This window comes from Chelon labrosus, assembly GCF_963514085.1.
Source record: "Chelon labrosus genome assembly, chromosome: 2".
NCBI lineage: Eukaryota > Metazoa > Chordata > Actinopteri > Mugiliformes > Mugilidae > Chelon > Chelon labrosus.
The window spans coordinates 12,632,004-12,653,373 of NC_140338.1; the positions used below are offsets into that span (position 1 = coordinate 12,632,004).

At 42.0% G+C, this 21,370-nt stretch overlaps 1 protein-coding gene across 5 annotated transcripts; it reads right to left on the bottom strand.

Annotated features, from left to right (window-relative positions):
• Positions 1–152: 152 nt before the first annotated feature.
• On the bottom strand, positions 153–19,761 carry pecam1b (platelet and endothelial cell adhesion molecule 1b). 5 transcript variants are annotated; one of them, XM_084561300.1, is made up of 16 exons: positions 19,534–19,761; positions 19,392–19,421; positions 14,474–14,770; positions 13,957–14,238; positions 13,625–13,888; positions 12,043–12,321; positions 11,660–11,938; positions 10,439–10,717; positions 8,811–8,912; positions 8,679–8,709; positions 6,909–6,988; positions 4,885–4,938; positions 3,367–3,456; positions 2,913–2,969; positions 1,655–1,677; positions 153–522 (listed from the first exon to the last, which is right to left on the bottom strand). In XM_084561300.1, exons 1-16 carry the CDS (start codon positions 19,574–19,576, stop codon positions 421–423), a joined length of 2,292 nt encoding a protein of 763 aa, XP_084417426.1. In that variant the 5' UTR covers positions 19,577–19,761; the 3' UTR covers positions 153–420. The 5 variants fall into 5 exon arrangements, with proteins under 5 accessions (XP_084417426.1, XP_084417427.1, XP_084417428.1 ...); XM_084561301.1 differs by lacking the exons at positions 6,909–6,988; positions 8,679–8,709; XM_084561302.1 differs by lacking the exons at positions 153–522; positions 1,655–1,677; positions 2,913–2,969; positions 3,367–3,456; positions 4,885–4,938 and adding an exon at positions 5,765–6,484.
• Between the last annotated feature and the right edge of the window lie 1,609 nt (positions 19,762–21,370).

Genomic DNA, 21,370 nt, shown 5'->3' on the forward strand with positions numbered 1-21,370 from the left:
GACATTTTAACCACAAAAAAAAAAAAAAACATCTTTGGGAGAGATTTTCTTCATCTTCTCTCTTTTTCCATTTTTTTCAGAGACCAGCCGACACAAACATTTAGAGTTACAATTTTTTAATATAGATCATTCTTAGGAACATAACAACACATATCAGGTTACACAGATCACTGGCGATGAACAGTATCAACATTTGGAATTAAGATTTTTTTTTCTGACTTCCAATTTTACTTAGTACAATCAACTCACAAACATGAAAAGGGTATGTGACAAGCCTTGATTAGGGGCTGAAAATAAATATCTACGGCTTAACGTCTTTAGCAGGCCAATCATTTAACTGATAACGTAACTGGTAGAAACAACAAAAACGACAAAGGAACACGCAGCAGTATGCAAATAGAGAACAGACAGCGCTAATCCCTAATCCACCGGCTCCGGCAGGTCCTGGTAGCTGTTGACCTCTGGATGGAACCGATACATCTCAGACTGATCACCGTTGAGCTCGGCGTACTCCACTGAACCCTGCTGACACACGAAGCAGAGCCAGTACACATCAGGGCTGATCCTTAAAACCACGTCATACTTGTTTGTGACTTCTGGTTAGATTAAGCAACACAAGATTAGTTAAAAGCTGATTTTCTTCTCCGTTTTCATCCCCGTTTCTTCTGTCTGAAGGCTAACCAGCGTTTTCACTGGTGCAAAAAATAACAAGCAACTCCAAGACGAAACTTATTCTCGATTTAACACAAACTAAACATTTTCTACAGTTTCCTGAGAAGCGAGCGACCTCCCCTGCACAATCTGCCATCAAGGAGACACACTTTTAGCCCCATGATGTCACATCCTTAGTTTATTATTTCACATTCCTCAATCGAGCTGCCTCGGACGCCATGTAGGGGCAAACAGTCGCCAGCCAACCGTTGGGAGACACTAGGCTGGTCGAGATGGGCTTGGAGGTAATTTCTACCACGGCTGATCTGAGCGGCAGATGGGGAAGGAAGCCACTGCCCACACGCCCTTTGTTCATGTCTGGAAACTTTGACGTTGCTTTCCCCTATCGCTCTGGATTATCAGCCCATAGAGAGGGTCATTGTGACCGGGATGGACTCAGAGGGCTCAGAGAGCGATTACCGTATGACTCATTGGTCACGTTAATGTGGAAGAAGAAAAAAAAGGATAAGGCGTGCTTGGTGTGTTCCTTAACATGTACCATTTTACTCAATAATAATTTATTGGTTTGTTCAGGACATCCTGCAGATGCTGGACTGTACCGAGATCTGATGGGGAATCTGGAGGCCAAGTCAACACCTTGTACTTCCTACTACGTTGTGTTCCTCCAACCATTCCTGAACCATTGTTGCTTCGTGGCAGGGAGTGTTATCCTGCTGAAAGCGACCGGTGACATCAAGCTTTCCATGCAGCGTCCATTAGCACTCATCAGAAAAGCACATGGGTTAAAAAATGCTTAAATTTACTGTGACATATGTGTTGAGTATATGTGCAGGATATAAAGTTAAAGTAAGTAGTGTAATATAAAACATTAAAAGGAACCGAAGCCTAACGATGACATGACTAAAGAGTGAGAAGAACATTCACATGCTCGCTCGCGATAATGACTAACGATATCCGCGTGATCGTGCAGATTTTTACTCACATAGTCATGATGGTCGGCAGCACCTGCAGGGAAAAGGAATCAGCGGTTAAAAACGTGCGTTGGCTGCTCGCTCAGTGGCTGACCTCAGAGTTATTCAGCAGCAGTTATTTGGCAGCCGTGGCGGCGTGGCTGACCTCGCTGACTCACTTGTTCCTCCTGTGCGCAGGCCTTTGTTTCAGCCAGCAAGTCACGTCTCTGTCATCTGGATTTATATTAACAATATTTGTCTGTCTTTTGTCTCTCCCTTACAGATGCTTCTTGCAACAATTCTTTTGTTGCTGTTCAGCAGGAAACATTAGGGCTCTGATGGACTGCTTGATAGAGGCATCCAGTGTCTGGCTGCCGTTCTAATAACAGGAAGTTCCTGAAAGCAGTAACAGGATGGTCACGGTTGCGTAGCTGGGCTGGGCAAACTGTGAATCCGCTGGTAATCCAAACTTTTATCTTGGATGTGCTGTTTGCCAAGATTTGAAGTGTCTCTAATAAATAAATCATTTTATTTAAACCTGCACTGAGTGATTTTTCTGCCACTTAGGGGCAGACACGCAAGGTACATGAAGTGGATATTTATGGTACCGATCAGCCATAAAGTTTTGACCACCTGCCTGATGTTAGCAGCATTAAGTCCTTCAAGTTGAGAGGTGGGGCCTCCATGGGTCAGTCTAGTTTGCCCAGAACATCCCACAGATGCTGGATTGGATTGAGATCTGGGGAATTTGGAGGCCAGATCAGCACCTTGACCTTGTTGTTGCCTTGTGGCAGGTTGCACTATACAGCTGAAAGAGACCACTGACATCAGGGTTTCCACGAAAGGGTGGACCTCTTGACCTCTTCCCATTGTGCGTATTGCTGACATGTGTTGCCAAGGTAAGTAACACACACAGTCTGGTTGAAGTAGTTCATCTGTCGGACCACACAGGCCACCCTTTGCTCCCCACGTTCATCTGTAATCCTTGGCCACCTATGTCCCTGTCTCTGGTTCATCTCTCACTTTTGATAGGTACTGACCACTAGTTGCAGTTATGTCTGCTCTGACCCAGTCGTCCGGACATCACAATCTAGTCCTTGTCAGATTCTCTCAAACCCTTCCACTTGTTCATATTTCCTGCTTCTAACATCAAGTCTGGGGACAAAATGTTCACTTGCTGCCTAATATATCCAACCCACTGACAGGACATAGGTCATAATGTTATGGCCGGCCGATCCATTTTCGGTGTAAGAACATTGATCAGTGCAGCTTCAAAGACGTTAAACTCACCATGTGGAGAGTTCTGAAGTTCGCTGTACACCGTATCAGTGCCTTTTCTCAATGGAGCTGTAAAAAAAAAAAAAAAAAAAGACACACTTTTACAGATACCGCCCGTTTGATCCTAACCTAAAAATGTGCAGGTTGAGTCTCATTCTAAATGCCATCTATTTTAAGCAACGACCAGTGAAGATGAAGGAGTTGGTATCAGAGGGCAGGCTGCAATTAGCTCAGCCCTTCCTGTTTATAAGGACTGGAAATCCCAGCAGTTATCCCTGCAGTTACAGTAACCTGGAGGTGTATTAATTACGGGTAATTAGGCCGCACCCAGGAAGTGTTGCCCGGACTCATCAACTGTTAAGGAATGTGGGTAGAGCAGAGGGGAAAAAATGGGTTTTAGAGAAGAAGAAGGGGAATGGACAGAAGGTTATTTTAAATAAGAGATTAAAGAGGATTGACTGGTGACCTCTGGCTGGATCCACAGAGCTGGGATGCACCACTTCCGTATACTCCACATCAGGCTCGTTGGTCACCATGCTGCTCTCCTCATCGCCGACTGCATCAACAAAAAAACACCTTAAGACACTGTACATGACGCACCTATTTTACTGAAGGTATTTACAAGTCAGGGACCTCTCAGCCATGTGGCTACTTGTGGTTCCTAGAAGTTCAAAAAGTGGAAAGGGTGGTAGAGCCTTCAGCTATCAGGCCACTCTCCTGTGGAACCAGCTCCAAGTTTGGGTTCTGGAGGCAGACGCCCTCTCTGATTTTACGATTAGGCTTAAGACTTTCCTTTTTGATAAATCTTATAGTTAAGGGTGGACTGAACCATCCCTTAGTTATGCTGCTATAGGCCTAGGCTGTTGGGGGCCGATGCACCTGTCCTCTATTCTCTTCTCTCTCGCACCGAGCTCCTATCCTCTAATTTCTTCTCTATTACTACTAATGAATTGAATTGAATTAAAAGTAAACAATTCTGAGTGTTAGCGCAGTGTTATTACAGGTGCAACTACAACAGAGAAGGCAGTCAAACACTTTCCTCCAGTGTTATACACTCACTTCCCAGTTCATTAGGTACGCTAGTAAAAAACCATAATATAATAGTCCTACACCGAATCATATCTTCATGAAGGTTATGAGATTCAGCTTTAGTTTCAAATATCTGAGAGAGCTGAAGATACAACTGTGTGTTCATTGTGGACGCTGTGGTCTATAGTACTGTTGAATTGTGTTGTGTTGTGTTGTGTTGTACCGACACATGCTCTTATTATTATGACATTTTAGTCAGTGGGCTGGGCTAAATAACATAAGCACTAGTGTTTACTTCAATCCAGTTTAACAGCATCACAAACTACATGCTCCAAAATGATCATCCAGTTGAATTATCACCTTTAAATTTTGGGTTTGGTACTTCCTCTGTCGTGAGTTTGCGCTTCCAGTTGTGCAGGTTTCGTCCCTTGTCAACCTCTCCTGCCTTGTTTTTTTGTCTGTGAACTTGACCTGTTTCTTGCTATCCCATCAACACTTTATGTTTCTGTGCATAGTCTATGTCTCCTTTTGCCTTTTGCCAATGAGTCTGTTTGCTCTTGTGTGTATTCTGGCCTTGAATGTTTCACCTCCAGTATTCCTGTTTATTTCCTGGTGTCTCCTCGTTCCTTGGCCCTTGCTCAGCCTAGTTGGCCACATTCATGTCTCGCATAGACTCTTGATTAGACTACTTGCCTTCACAATGCAGCACTTCAATAAAAACATACTAAAGAGATAAAGTTGTTGTTTCATCTGGCCTCCTCCTGTCCTTTATTAGGGTCTTTCCAACCTTTTGTTGAAAATCAAACTTTCTGATACTGTTTCTCCGTAAACTGATAACGGTCCCAGAGCTATGATTCAGAGCAGGCTTTCACAAGTGAAACAAATATTTTTCCACGTGAGTGTACCTTCTTTATTAAATATTAATACAGTAATGATGCTATGAAGGCTTGCTCACCCGCTTCAGGACTTCTCTTGCTCCACACGCTGTCTTCAGCTCTGACCGCCATCGCTGTGAAACACAGAGACATCAGGTCATAAGGTCGCTGCCGAACCCGACCTTTAACTTGTAAAAAAGTCTCCACCAATCAGAATAAAGAAGCGTACCATCTAGGTGATGTGTGTAATTCTTGAGGAATAGCTTCTTGCTGAGAGCTTAATGATAAACACTGGTTACCTGAGCCAGGAAGGAAATGTGTGGCTCTGTCTAAAAGGTCAAATGATGTACCAAGATGCACCTCTGAATTCTGCTCACATGTTAAATCCTTTTCGTACTCATTGAAACAAGAAGCCATTCAGGATGACGACTTGTGATTTTCACACTTGTGCAGAGGTCAAGGGAAATGTATTACTTTTCCAGATTCTACGCTACGTATCTGCTTGGCTGTGGCTTTATACCTGACAGACAGGAATGAGGGAGTATTTCGTAAAAAGCCAAGATGAAAATCTAAACTCTCAGATGTCCTGAGCTATAAGTAGTAACTGCGGGCTACAACTTTCTGTGTCCTCGTCTTAGTGCACCAAGGCAGACTTTATTATTCCTAAAATAAGAGCGGCAACAAAGGAGCAGATTTTAAATCCTCATCTGGTACACGGAAATCTTCCGTCACCTTGTGCACAATGGGTTGTTAATTCGGGGACGGCTGCACACCGAGTTCTGGCAAAAACAACTTCCCAGTTGGTAATGTAATCTCACATACATCTCAACCAAGGCTTATGTGATTAATTTCCTCCACCTGCCGCATGTATTCAAACTCGCCTGCCCCAAAACAAAATAAGCCCCACCCTCCACAACCCTACCAGCTTTATCAGCACAGGGTGCTCCGTGCCAACATAGGAAGTCCCTTGCAGGCTCTATTGTTTCGACTTTTCAAGGAAGTCCCTGGATTCCTCTAGTTACGTCGGGATTCCTGTCTTGAGCCTGCGCATAACACTGCATGCATGGCAATAAAACACTTGATTTTACTTTCAGGTGAAACAGCACTACTCAAACACCTCTAAAATAAAACCAGTATCTTTATTTTACTCGTCCAGTCGACGGTGAAGGGAACAACCAAAATATATACACACATTTCCTGTGATCTGATGCAATAAAATGTATATACAAATCACTCAACCCTATTTTTAAACGTGCACATTACAAAAACAGAGCAGTACAACAATGAGGAGCATTAAGTCACGGACATGGCACACATTGAAACAAAGGACAACAAAGCTGTGTATAAAATCGAAGGCCATCTAGACTGCAGGAGGAGGGGAGAGGGAGCAGTGGGTCCTGGTTTATATTATTAAAAAACAACAACTTCTTTTTACTGAGAAAGTGTCTCAAGAAATTTTTTACAACATCATAAACAGGATTCCTCTCCAACAGTCTTTTTATCACAACTTCCTTTTCCTTAATAATGGGATAAGCGTCCCTCCCACTGTGGGGTGTCTCTACACTGTGGCTGGGATACTGTAGCTGCTCCTGTTGCTGAGGTCAGCGGGTAGCGACGCCGCGCTATCTCGCGTCCCATTGGTCACTCTCCCCTCCTTGCCATCATAGAACACGGCTGCGTCTGGAAGAAGATGATAATGGGCGCTCTAAGCAGTTTGCAACAATTGACAATCAGTGCTGACTGTTGACTATTAAAGCGACTTCTTGCTGCAGCTTGTACCTCTCCCTACTGCAACTGTATTCTAACATCCTGCTTCTCCTGCCTCTGCTATGTATATGCTGAGACACAAACACAGGTTGCATGCAATATAACAAAAAAATAGAAAGCCAGAGAAAGATAATGCACTGAAACACACTGTGCAGATAAAATATCTACAGCCAGTTCACCACAGCTTGATCCCTGCATGCATATTAGAACATGGATCATTAATGTCAGTGTAACAAGAAGAAGAAGAAACATGTAGAAGCTGGGGTTGTGACTGCAGGACTATAATGACTAATGAGGCCTGTTAGTGACACACAGGCGGAGAGTAAAACCAAGCTACCTGTGGGCGCGTTATAAACCTCTGTGTCGTGGGTTACAGTCACTCTGAAAGTGTCATCTGATTTAGGGCTCGCAGGCTTTCTGAGAAATGGTGAAAATAAAGTCAGCTCAGGTAACAATGACGTCAAGGAGAAATCAACTAAAATAAAAATCTAGTGAATGCTGATGACAACCATACGGGTAGTTTTGCATGTTGTTCGTTGTAAACCTGCATTGTTTATAACTGTGTTTTCAGGTTTCTTCTTTCCTGCATTTTGCTGAGTTTTTTGTTTCTTGGTGCATCCCAATGTGTCTTTGTGCATATTCACAACAAACACAGTAAATCAGTTTGTGGTTAAAACATCGCTCCATAGCACTACTAGTGGTCAAAAACTCCACAAGGTAGCTTTAAAGTATTCATGTACTTTTTATGGGCTGTGCTTTCCTGCACTTCTACTTTCTTTCTGTGTGCAGAAATGTTGTGTTTATGTGCATACATATATTAAATGTACAATCCTGTCCAGCATAAAGCGCTGATTATCTGACAGTTAATGTGTTGGTCATCATACGGTGTGTACTCAGCGCATGTCACGGCTCTATTTTTTGTTTCCGATCTCAGCGTCGCTGAACCTTTATTTGTTGCCTTCAAATAGATTTCACAATTACAACATGCGAAGTTGTGTACATAAAATGCTCGTCGAAGTTGTGAAAAAACTGCTAGGTGACTGCTGCCATCTAGAAGCCACTGAGGCTAACAGTTAGCAAGCTAACAACCAAGTACCTTAAAGTAGTTAATGTCAGACAACAAAAGGCACGCCATTGAAAACCATTTTCTTCAGAGATATTATAATATTAAAACTCTGTATGACTAAATTACAACTTGTCAACTCACCTCAATATTTCTGAACATAAATTTTCATTTATACAGTTGTGAATACACGATACACATGTTATGGGTTTTAATATTTCTTCTTTATTTTGTTTTTGTTTAAAAATAATTTATTCTTGTTATTTATTTTTTGTTTCATTAAGTAGTCTGTTTATTTAAATGTATTTTAAATGTACTGTTTCCAATGATAGTGTCTGCCATGTTAAATATGAAGCTGGAGTCTTAGCTTAGCATAAAATCTGAAAATAGGGAGAAACGGACAACCTAGCTCGGCGAGAAGGTTACTTAGCTATAACACGCTATATTGTCTTGTTTGTTCCATTGTGGTGAACCTAAAGGGGGTGGCTGTGGCTCAATAGGCAAAACAGGTTGTCCACGAACTAGATGGCTAGTGGACCCCAGAGCACATGTTAAAGGGCTCTTGGTACTGGTGTATCATTGTAACTGTAAAGCCCATTGAGTATCTCTACAATGGTAGTCTATGATTGTCTGTACATAAAGATGGTTGCATCCTCCATGATTTTAGTTTAGATGCTCAGTGTGGCGTCTCTGTCCATCTCCATGTTGGATAACTCCCAAATAATTGCAAAAAGGTCCAATTATAAAGTTGAAAACACCTCAATTTGTGGTTTTACGGGTTTTCAGTGTCTAAAATGCCCATCTTAATGACATGCTAATAATACGTTATACTGTATTAGAAGTAGGAAATCAAACTTCACACTTTAGCGACATTACAGTAATATGACGATTATATGGTTTGAATGGCACAAACATGCAAAACCACCAGTATGGTTCTATAAAAGCTAGAAACCAAACATCTAAGTGAGCCAATAAAACTAGATGCGTTGTCACTATCTTCCATCGTATCTGTCACATTCAAAAGAAGTAGTCAAGTCAACTCACACTGATAAATCAGTAGCTTCGCCTCTTCTACCTACAGTAAGAGAGGACAAGTGAGAGGTGCAGAGAGGAATAGGTGGAAGAAGACTTGGTTTTCATTCATAGTTGGAAATAAATGAGGACGGCAGGTCCTACCTCTCTTGAATCTGGCGTACACCACACACGCCAACACCAGCACTGACACCAACAGCAGAACAGTTCCCCCGATCAGTGCTTTCTTCCACACCGGCATGTATACTATAGAGACACACAGAAGTAAGGGAAGGTCAGTTATCAAGAAAAATATAAAGGCCTTTGCGTATTTAGTGGTTGCACTTTCATCCAGGCATGACCAGGACAAAATTTAATGCCCAAACATCAGAGGAACTGGAGACAAGCCAGTCGTTGGTAGATATACTTTACATGTAGTGCAAATTAGCAAATGCTATAGATGCTAACGTCCCAATGCCGACTGAATATTCAGTACAGCATTATGCACAAAATCAAGACTGTGAACATTTTTAAATTCATACCTTGGCCCAACGCCCCAAACAACTTCTTCTACAAAGACCAACATTACAAACAATAAGCTGCACACTTGTTGTCGGGACACTGTGTCCTGCCAACAAGAAGTCATTAGGCTAGTTGTTAAAGTACATAATCTAAGACAAAGGTAAACAGACTGGTTTGGGTCTTCTTGAAGAATTTGCTTTGAGAAGTGTTTTCCAATTTTACACACAGTAGACAAGCATTAAAGGGGAACTACTTTTTTTCACAACCTGGACATTATTTCTGGCATAAAATACGATCATGTACTCACCCATATAACTTTGGTGTTATTTGTATTGCTTCGGGAGATAATTAGATCAGCGTATATCCATGTAGTGGGAGTGACTGGGGCGCCGAAATGCAGCCTCTAAATAACGCATCATCTGCCGTGAAACTCATTCATTTCACCAATATTTTGTTATCGTACGCTAGTGCTATTCAATCTACAGACCCTGGATGATGATAACAGGTAACTCCATACTCAACGGGGAATAGCACTGGCGTATCATAACGAAATATTGGTGAAATGAACGAGTTTTGCGTCAGATAATGCATTATTTAGAGGCTGCATTTCGGTGCCCCAGTCACTTCCTCTATATGGATATACGCTGATCTAATTATCTCCCGAAGGAATACAAATTACACAAAAATTATATGGGTGAGTAAACAGTTGTATTTTATGCCAGAAATAAGGTCAATTTAAACGAAGAGAGAGGTGGAATGAGACAGAATTTATCAGCCATTTCCAAAAAACAATCTGAAACAAGAGCAACTGGACTTTCTTTCTTTCTTTCTTTCTTTCTTTCTTCTCTCTTGAAGACATTTCGACATGACTGAGAGCCTTCACGGACAATTTACAGGACACTTATTAACATTCCATCTCTCCTTAAAATGTTTCAGCCCCATTCACACCTTAATGGTTCGGATTCAGGGTGCTTTGTTTGTGACTTTCTTAACAACGTCCCCTAACTGAGGGTCTGTATTGGGTCGTCAACAGGCCCTAGTCATGTGAGATTTAGGGGGACACCGCTCACAGATGCAACTTATTTTAGATGAGATCATCCCCTGAATGACCAAGACATCAAGTCAGAGAAAAGAGAAACCGACGACTGATCTTCACAAACATATCACTACATTATTATTCTGTTTGTGTGATTATCCCCATATTTAAAATCTATAACAATAAGCATCCATAACGCTGGGAATGAATGACCTTTAATGACTATGAATCTCACCTTCTATGGTGACCTCTTCACTGTGGACAATCTTGTTGGCGTCGTTGACAGCCTCGCAGTAGTACTTGCCGCTGTGCTTTTTTGACACCTGAGGTACATCGTAGGACGCGAAGTTTTTGGAGGTGCTGGTGGTATTCAGCGGCTGTCTGTCCCCAGCCCGGTACAACTTAAAGGTGATCGGAGGTGTGCCATTGACGTTACATATGAAGGTGAGATGAACCCCCTCAAAGACAGCATTTGGTTCAGGGATGACGATCATGCTCAGTTGGCTCAGTGGCACTGATGAAACAAAATGTGGAGGCAAAGAGGTGTGATTAGTTAAAAATGTGAACCTTTTATTGTGGCTTTACAACCAGAATTTTAAATAAATGAACTGAAAGCCTATGTGCAAATCATGTCTGTATGTTAAACATAAAGCTACAGCTGCTGGTTATCTTAAGGAGTAGCTAGACTAACGTAATCCTCCAACCAGAACCTCTGAATTTCACTGATAAAACTGAGATATTAAAAAAGGCAGTTAGCAGCTTTATAGCTTGTCGTGTTCTCCTGAGAACTTGTCCGACACACAATGCTTGTTTATTCACAGTTAAGACAAACAAGATAGTGGCTAGTGCTGGTTGAGTTTTAAGAGAAAAATGAAACAAACACCAAAATCTCCCGTGCCCTGAATGGCCACTAGGGGCTTGCATAGACGTCCATTTTAAAATGTCTTGTGCTTTTGTTGCCAGTCGCTGCTCCAGGCTTCCCTCCACCTTGGCATCCTATCTCACCGTTTTTAAATTGGCTAGCTGTCAACCCACACTGAGCTTCAAAACTACAATGTTATGCATAGTTAAGGGTGTGGCTATATTGAGTGTCGCGTGGCTGTCCTCCCAGGCTGCTAGCTGTCTACCTCAGCTCCACTCATGCTGTACCTCTGAGACTATTTTGGAATTAGCCAGGAGTTATCCAAGATGGAGACGACCAGAGACACCATACTGAGCTTCTAAACCATGAATGGTGTCATGGAGGGTGCAACCATCCTTACATACAGACAATCGTAGGTTACCATTGTACTGAGCCAGACTGAAGTGTCCCTCTGTTTCCAGGATTCATGCTATGCTAAGCTAACAAGTGGCTGTCAACTATTCCTTTGAAATAATTAGATATAACAATAAGAAAATGTTAATGAAAGGTAGAAAAACAAAGTTGTTTTACATGCTTTCAGATTTCATTAATTACCTATAACATTCGCTTCGAGTCTGCCACTGGTCGGAGGCTCCCTCATACTATTCCTCGCCGTACACCTGTACTTCTTTATTTCCTCTGGCTTGCTAATGTTGATATTGAAGACAGCCCTTTGATTGGGCAGCTGGATGGTGGTTGTGGCCAGTTCCTTTTCATCAGCTAACAAGGTGTAGTTTATGGGCAAGGTGCCGTAGTCTGACCAGCAGTGGATCTGGATGTTCCGTCCCACTACTGCATTGCCATGGACTGAGATTTTTGGTGGGGAGACAGAAACTAAAGAATAGAAACAAACAAAAAACATAAAACATATTGGACGAATTTAATAAAGCCAAAAAAACAAGCCCTCAATTAATGACCAACGCATTAGTGAAGCTTACCTTTGGGACGGACAGTCAGGATTTCACTGTGCTTCACTATGCCCTTGGCTGTAGCTGCACAGGTGTAGTTGAAATCATACATGGGGGCTGTGAGGATAAATACTCCAGGGTCCGTCACTGTCACTGTCTGTGTATTATAGTCTGGATTCAGAGTGTAATTCAGGTCTGTCTTATAGATTCTTTGAGACGCATAGCTCTCACTTCTGCAGGTTAGCCTCATGGATTCATTTTGAAAGACTTCCGGTGGAGACACGGTGAGAGTGGGTGCTGAGAACAGCTCTGTGGATAGCAACAAAAACAAGTCACCATCTTCAACTATACATATTAATACACCGATCTGCCATAACAATACAACCACGGAGAAGTGAAGCGTGTAGCGCTGATTTTGGTTCAGTCTCTCATTTGTAGTCATTGCTAGATTCTGGACAGCCACAGAATCTGAAATTTTACTTAAAAGTTGATGAAAACCCAAACATAGTGGACCAGATGGTCAAAAACACAACTCATAATGAATGATCCATAACATTATGACCACTGACAAGTGAATAACACTGTTTGTCTTGTTGTCCTGTCAATGGGTGAGATACATTAGGCACTAACATACTCCTGATGGCCTCTTTCAGTAGAATAATGCGCCCTGCCACAAAGCAAAATGCTTGAGGAACACAGTGACTTCAAGGTGTTGACTTCCCCAGATCTCTTTCCAGTTACAGAACCTGTGGGACTTTCTGGACAAACAAGACCCCACCTCACATTTTGCAGGACTTAAAGGATCTTCTGCTAACGTCTTGGTGCCAGATACCACAGCACCATAGACTGTATATAAATATGGACAACGTGTCCCCACTTCCTTTCATTGACTAAACTGACGCTAGTTTCCCGGGGATACGGGCGGCCCCATCTTGCGAGTTTGAAGTCAGAGTCTAAGCAGTAGGGTCTGAGATTGGAGCCACGTGGAGCCGCAATATCGATGACCCGACCACACTTGTGCCAGACTCACTCGGGTTTTTGTTTAATTAATACTGCACTCTGCTCTTCCTCTGCCAGTTACGGGGAAACGTTGGATTATACACTGTACTTGTTTTTTTTGGTTTTCATTTTGTTTTTTTTTACATCTCTCATGGTCCCACGGGACCACTCTACGGAGTGGTTGGTATGGCAACTGGTAATCCCCATTATGACGTTTATCTGTTTCTATATAACTAAAACGAAACGTATCCAAAAAATTGACACTTGAACATGCATCAACATTATACTAACAACCTAAAATGACAGAAACCATCCTTGTTAGTTTGACCCATCCACTAACATGGGGGAGGTGGAGCTTATGACCTATACTGCAGCCAGTCACCAGGAGGAGCTCTACTTGCTTTGGCTTCACTTTTAAAGAGCAGTTCCGTCCATCTTCATACTGTCAATGCACAGCAGACCTTCAGAGGTCTTGTGGAGTCTATGCCTCAGTGGATCAGAGCTGTTTTGGCAGCAAAAGGGGGACCTACATAATGTTACGGCAGATTGGTCCAAGGTTTTTAGGGTTCTACAGATGTTGCCTCAACATGAACAGATGAAAAGATATACTCACCAGTCACTTGGATCGGCTCTGTGGCGTTTTTCACTACATCTCCTACTCTCAGTCTGCAGTCAAATGTGAGAGCAGGGGGCTTTGCTTCCATGCTGTAGTTGATTGTGGTGTTTTTAATGCCGATAAGCTTGTTGCCCTGGCTAAGATATATTTGCAGGTCTTCAGTGGTGTCCAGATGGTTGACTGTGCACACAATGTCGAGTCTGTCTCCTTCATAGACGTTGTCCTTAGGGGAAATCATCAGCTCAGGTCTGATGTAAAGCTCTGTGGAGACAAGTTAAGTTTAGAAGAGTGTCCAGGGATTTGAAAAGTTGTAAAATCTAACTGCTTACCTTTGACTGTAACTTTGACCGCTTCGCTTTCCTCTGACCTGATGGAGTCTATCATCATTCTGACAGTGTAGGCACAGCGAATACTGTGGTTGCTGCCACCACTGAGCTTGAGCTTGGTCTGTATCTTGTTGGAGGATGCTTGCTTCTCAAAGATCTCTTCGGAGTTATCATACAAGAAGAAGTAAATGGAGCCTGTCTCATGTGGAGCACTGCAGTCGACCGTTACCTCTTCCCCTTCAGTGACCTCAGCCTTGTCAATGCGGATCTCTGGCTTTGAGAGGCCTGGAGAGCCAAAGGAGGAGGATTATGCGTTGCAGATCACACATCACTCCCAGTGCGGACAGTGTTCAATGATTTCTTAAACATGGTAACATTTTCGGAGATCTAAGTTGTTTCTGCACCAGACTCCATTCTAACTGTTCAAAATTCATTATTTTTTTTTACATGTAACCTGCTGACTTTATCTGAATTTGTTACACAACAGCTGATAACACTTTATCCATAAGAACAAACTAACCTGTCACTGTGAGTTTTTGATCTTTACTCGTCTTCTCTTCGCCGTTGATGTTTATCATGCACCTGTATTTGCCGGAGTTGGAGACTCTAACCGCATACAGGCCATACTGAAAGTCAGCTGAAGATTGGGTGCTCTTGGTGTAGATAATGTTAGAATCCTTTATTATAGTGTAGTTATAGGTAAGCTTCTCTTGACCCGAGGTGCTGACAGAGGCGTGGCATCTCAGATTCACATCAGTGTCCCGATCCACATCAGCACGTGGCTCGATAACCAGGTTGACGCCTTTGAATATGAACTCTGAGGAAGGAGTTTTAGACAAAATTAATTATAGCTTATATTTAACATACATGTACACTGATCAGGCATAACATTATGACCACCTTGTGTCTCCAAAAAAGTTGTTGACTCATCAGAGAATGGGCATGGGCTTTCTGAGGGTGTCCTGTGGTGTCTGGCAACAGGATGTTGTTAGTGGGGGCCTTTGGGTCGTATGGGTTGAGGGGAGGGGCCTTTGTGGATCATCCCACAGATACTTGATCAGTTTGGGATCTAGTGAATTTGGAGGCCAGGTCAACACCTTGTGCTGTTCTTCATGTTTTTTTTGAGTTGTTCCTATAGTGTTTTTGTGTTTGTGCCTGTGTCAGGCTGCATCCTGCTGGGGATGGCTGCTGCTGTCATCAGAGTGTCATTGCTATGGGTTGCTGGTGCCTGGTCTGGTCTGGTGTGTGCTACATGTCTAAGTATCATCCACATGAATGCCAGGTCCAAAAGTTTCCCAGCAGAACACTGTGTTCTCAAAGTGTTGTCAAAGAAGATGGTCAAAGTTACTTACTTCTCCTGTCAGTAGTCATAATGTTGTGGCTGATCAGTGTATATGCATTTACATTTATTAATATATATAAAGCTAGAGTAACCTCCTGGGAGGCACTGGGGCAAAAAATGATTTGTTGGGCCCCAACCACTGAGAGCTCAAAGCAAGACGTTAACCCTCGTGTTGGAAAATGTAATTCAAGATCAGACCTTGGAACTGAGCCTTCCTCAACACTGTGGCCTCTGAAATCAAATATATATATATATTTATATATTTTCATTCTTGTTTGTTTTTCTGCTGTTGCTTTTGAGGGTGTCATAATTAGTTCAGACCTGTCTATGTGTGGCGCTGTAATAACAAGACGAGTGAACACAGGCTGAGTTTACATGGACACTAGTATTTTACTAATAATCAGAATATAACCGCCTCATGTAACCACCTCAGACTGACAACAGACTGACCTGGTCTTTCAGGAGCTTTCAATCAGATTGAGGCCTGGTGTAAACCTTTGAATCTGTTCAATAGGAAAATATGACCTCCTGATGTAAGCATGTAAACACCTGGTAAAACATGGAGGCTGCAAAACAACCAGTTGTTGGAACCAAGCTGGATAGCAACACTGGACGTGTGGAAACATCTCAACATCTAGTCTTCTTCTACTGAATCAACTCAGTATTTGTCAATAAAATTGGAGAAAATCCACTTTATCAACAAACTTCTACAGTGATTGATGTTTTGAGGCTCGTAAGCTCATACATATCTGATCGGACAATTTGATCTGGTGTCCATGGTAACCATTGAAATCTGTGATCAGGTTAAAGAAATAGTGTCCATGTAAGCATAGTCAATGTAGGAATAAGTCCGACTTCATACTCCAAAAGCAGAAAGCTGAAAAAACTGGCTATAGATTCTTCACGCAGGCCGTAGATATCAGTGCAGAAAATAATGAAGGTTTCAGTTCCCTTCAGTTTGTATTTACACAGAGTAGACATTTTATTATTTCCTCACCAGAAACCAACTATTACGCTTGTCTAATGTCAATACTTGGTTATTTTCAGTCACAGAAAACAACTGGTTGCAACCTCCTGTGACAGAATAATTCAAGCTTTTTATTAATTACTACACTCATGAAAATGGAAGCAATCTGATGAATCACCTTCATGACAAATGAATACAATTGGTACCAATGACGAACTAACTGAGAGACACGTCAGCCTTCACCTCCTTCCTCTGTTAGGCTTCTGAGTCACTGTTCAATCACTTCTCTCTCAAACCAGCACACCTGGAACATCTTTCTGATAGCACGTTCTAAATATCTGTAACAGCTGCTGTTATAAACCCAGTGTGGCGCTCGGGAAGCCGTCGTGTTACGTTGGGAATTCGTCACATTGGTACAAAAAATATCTGGATGCGAGAGTCATGGGAGAGACAAACAACAATGTGTGTATCAGTGTGAAACTCCATGGTGGTAGTTTAATGTGGAAAAACAAAAAAAACAACGGAAACTGGCACAGCTGACAGGAATGTCTTTTATCTAAAACCGCTCAGCCAAAACATTACGACCACCTGCCTCTTTCCCACTCTGCACCCTGGTGCCATATCCAGATAGACGATGCACACATACATAATACATCAGACCAGGCCATCCTTCTTCCATTGCTCCGTGGTCTAGTTCTGATGCTCATGTGTTGGACAGGGTTCAGCAGGGACTGCAGTCTGCAAGTCTGGACACCTGCAGACTGCAGCTACACAGCCACTTTGGCATGCTTCACAGCTGAAGACCCACGAAGAATACTCAGTAGATGATACACCTTGCATTTCATGGAAAAAGCCTGATCCCCGAGTCTCATCTGCAGTCTTTTAAAAGTGACAGCAGTGAGGTTTTCCACAGTGTAAAGAGAGACAGAAAGCATCTGCACGCGTACGTCAAGCCGCCCCGCTAGATCACCCATATGGTGGAGACAGCAGGCTGCTGTTGTGACTCAGAGTGGGCTGTAAACAAGCCCATAAGAAGGCAGGAAAAGCACTTTGTTACACAAACAGGTCGCTTGGGGGGCCTATTATCATTTCAGAGTGTGCTGATGATGGTCTACGCCCAGCATCCTTCAACAGGACATGGCACACTGATGATGAGAAGAAGCTGAGATATTCTGCTGGAGTCATGGAGTGAACACATTAAATTAAATACTTTTTAATATGAATATTTCCACTTCATGTTCATTTTTTCCTCACTACACATCAGAGGGAAATGTTGGTCTTTTGAATTACTTCTTTACATCTTTAAGTTCTAAGATTAAGACTTGACATTAAAGATAATTGTACAAGACATTATTAAAGATTAAACCAGCTGTTCAAACCTCAACACAACTCTTAGCAGGAAGTATTCAGATCCATAACTGACATACAGCTTGTTACTGAAGCATTTGGTTAAAGTATGTACATACTTTATAATCAGGAAGATGTTTGAGATTAAAAATGAAAAATACACAAAAAAATAATAAAAAATACAGAATTATTTTTTATTTGTAAAGTAAAAAGACAAAAGCAGATTAACTGGTGTAGCTGGTCAAAGTTATTTTCTTTGTTATTAATTTTTAATTCACTGATTAAAAAATAATTATAATAATTAATAAAAAATATATTTATTTTTTTATGTATTAATTTTGTTTGTCAGAGTCCCCACAATTTATTGAAATAATTACGAGGAAGAAGAAACAAAGAAAAAGTTGTACGTTATTTGTGAAATCTGGTTTTACTGGTATAGTTGGTTGAGATTTGATTGACTTTTTTTGTATTTTCTGTTTTTTTTCTAACGGAAATTCAAAAAAAAAAAAATCTAAACATATTTCCATTCATTGATTCATTTCATATTTATTTTAATTTTTCTAATTTTTATTTATTTTATTTTTTTCCAGCAATTTCTTGTAACAAATTACAAAGCAAATTCGTAAATCCTCTCATCTAGGAAGTTGGAGTTATTAAATACTTGTTATATATTGTACAAAAGAATGTCATTTAATTCACGTCCAGTAAATACATTTTTGGTTAATTATCTAATCTTCTACATTATACTTGAATGTATAAACAAATACGAACATATTTTCAAAAATACTAGAGTAACAAATGCTCAAAGATTAATTTATTATTATTTTTGTGAAATGTACCAAAGTAGAAGTAAGTAACACGCAAGTAGCTCACATTTGTACAGTAATGAGTGAACGTACTTCCACTGATTTCCTTTCTGAGCAAATCAACTAGTTTAATTTCAGGAAAAAATCCAAGTATGAATAAACACTTGTGTGACAGAATGTATTAATTATCATAATCTTTCTGCACGATAAGTTCCTTAACTTTTTCAACTGTTGAATATTCTTGTACTTTCACTACAGAGAGATTTGGCCTTTCATTGTGGTACTTCTTTAAAAGTGGACGGTGCTAAAAATATATATGTATTTCCTCTTATTCAACTGTATGACTGGGAAAGTTTTCGCCCGGAGGGGACTCTAAAATAGAGACTGGAAAGAAAACAGAATGATTTTATATCTCAGCAGCAAGAGCATCAATTAGGATTTAATTTTTATCAACTCCTTTCTCTTCATGCCTCTAAAAACATACAAAAAAAAAAAAAAGTACTCAAAGGCCACATCTGAAACATCAGAGGAGAAAAAACTATTAGAAAATAAACACGTCAAACCACTTAAAATATAGATTTCTATTTTTTTTTCCCTTCCAGCTGAACCTGCTAAAGGCTTGACCTCCATCTCTACTCCCACTGATCCGTGCTGACTCATGCCTTTCATCGCCAAAAAGAGGACGGGGAGGCGTGGGACACCGCTCACCAACAAGATCCCAACGTGTTCCTGACACAACTTTTCCACCGTGGCGTATGCCAGCGAGCAGAAAGCTCCGATAACAACCCAACCTGTTTCCACTGATTGGATCTGTCTCTCTCTCTCTATATCTCTTGGCTCAGACGCATCGATCATAATCCAAACTAAATTTGCTTCTATAGAAAGTAAACTCAACACAGACAAGGATCTTTTTTTAAACTGCGTCTGAACAAATCCTGGGGTTAACATCTATAATTTATCTTAAGATTATACTCACTTGTGTCCACCGTGCTCCCCGGATGGAAGTCTTGAAGCAAAAGAAGAAAGTATAGCACCAGGTTAGAGACAAAACTATCAACCACCTCCACAAAAGGAAATCCAAAGAGTTCCCGAAGGAGATAAAAAGTGAGGAGCCTTACAGGTGGAGAGGAGCGTGGCGGTGAGCAGCAGCAGGAGGCCCATCCTGTCTGAGGAACACCGAGGCTCCCGGGTGCTGCTTGCAGTCCAAGAGGTTAACAGAGTTGTGACTGGGCCGGCCGACGGGCAGTGTGTGGGTGGAAGCGGACACTAAGGTGGTACTTTACCTCAGCCACTCAGCGGTGAGCCAGCAGCCACGGTTATCATCCCAAGCAGCCGTTGGCTTGGCTTAATTTGACAGGAAGCGTGTTGCTTCCTCAGGATGTTCCCGCTACCCGGCTCTTTGCTGTTGTGGAATGTTCTCCTCCGGCCTTCTCCGTGTACGTATGTGTATGTGTGTGTGTGTGTGTGTGTATGGGGAATGGTAGTCACAATAATGTTGAATTGCCGTAGGAGGCAGCAGTCAGGCCCTTCACCTCTGACCTCGGCTGGCAGGGTTTGAGCAGGTTGAGAAGAACAAGAACGAGACAACACTCTCGTCGTTTCCTGAAGTGCAGATAAAGCTTGGACGGCTGGCGACTGTAAACAGCTTTCACTGACACAAATCTGAGCCCGGCTCTTTGAGGACACACAGAGGTGGAGATATTTTCACCGGGGCACATACTTTTTTACGGAGGCAGGCTGCGTCGGAGTGAACCAGCGCCGCCCCTCGTCGGTGATTCAAAGTGAATCTGATGATTTCTAGAAATGAAACCACAACGTCTTCTTTGCTCAATTAACAGATGTGACTTAATGAAACAATAGGAATGAACTGAGTAAACATACTTCAATACTTTATACACTGATCAGCCATAACATTATGACCACTAGCAGCACCTGTCAGTCAGTGGGTGGGGTATATGAGGCAGCAAGTGAACATTGCCTCCCTTCAAGTGGGGAAAATGGAGAAGTGAAAAGGACTACTATGGAGCATGGGATGGATTCAAGCCAGAAGGAGGCAACGTGACGCTTTGGGCAACGTTGTGCTGGGAGATGTTGGGTCCCGCCTTTCATATTGTACTGTGGTAGGGGCAGAGCTGGAGTCCCTGACATCGGTGGCAGATGTGAGGACCTTGAACAAAGTCCAGACCATCATGAACAATGTCCACCACCCTGCTGTCTCTGTCCTGCTCCACGGACAGGTTGAGAAGGTGGTTTGTCCTTCAGGCCATACGACTCTACAACGCCTCCCTGTGAGGAACCAATTGTCTATCTAGATCTATCTATCTATCTATCTATCTATCTATCTATCTTTGCTCACACATATGTTTAGATATTTATATTATTATATAACTTAATTATCTTTGATATCTTTTGACTGTGACAGCTGGGATAGGCTCCAGCCCTCCCCGCGACCCTTCACAGGACAAGCAGTTACAGAAGATGAATGAATGAAGATGAATATTTGACTGTTTCTTTGTGATGAAGCTACTGGACACCAGATGTCCCTTGAGATAAACAAAGTGTCTCTCTATCTATCTATCTAATAATAATAATTTATACTGAATTGCTTGACCAAGGCAACTTAGCCATGGCCATGTGGAGAGGTAAACCTGTGACCCTTTGGTCAAGGCTGCAGCTCTAACCACTACTACTGCTACCACCAGTTACCTCCTACCAAAGCACTGTTGCTGGACGAGCCTCAGATGTATGTTAGTAACTTTGTTTGTGTGTTGCCACACTAATTGTGATCATTGTCTGTGGGTGTGGCTTCCCATTTGTGCTTGGTGACCAAGCCTGTGTTAGCTGCTCTCTTTACTCTCAAAATAGCCCCAAAAATGACAGGAAAGACATCAGAGTGGGGGGAAAATGAATGACTCAAAGAGATCTGTGGTGGCGGTTGTTGTCTAAAACCACATG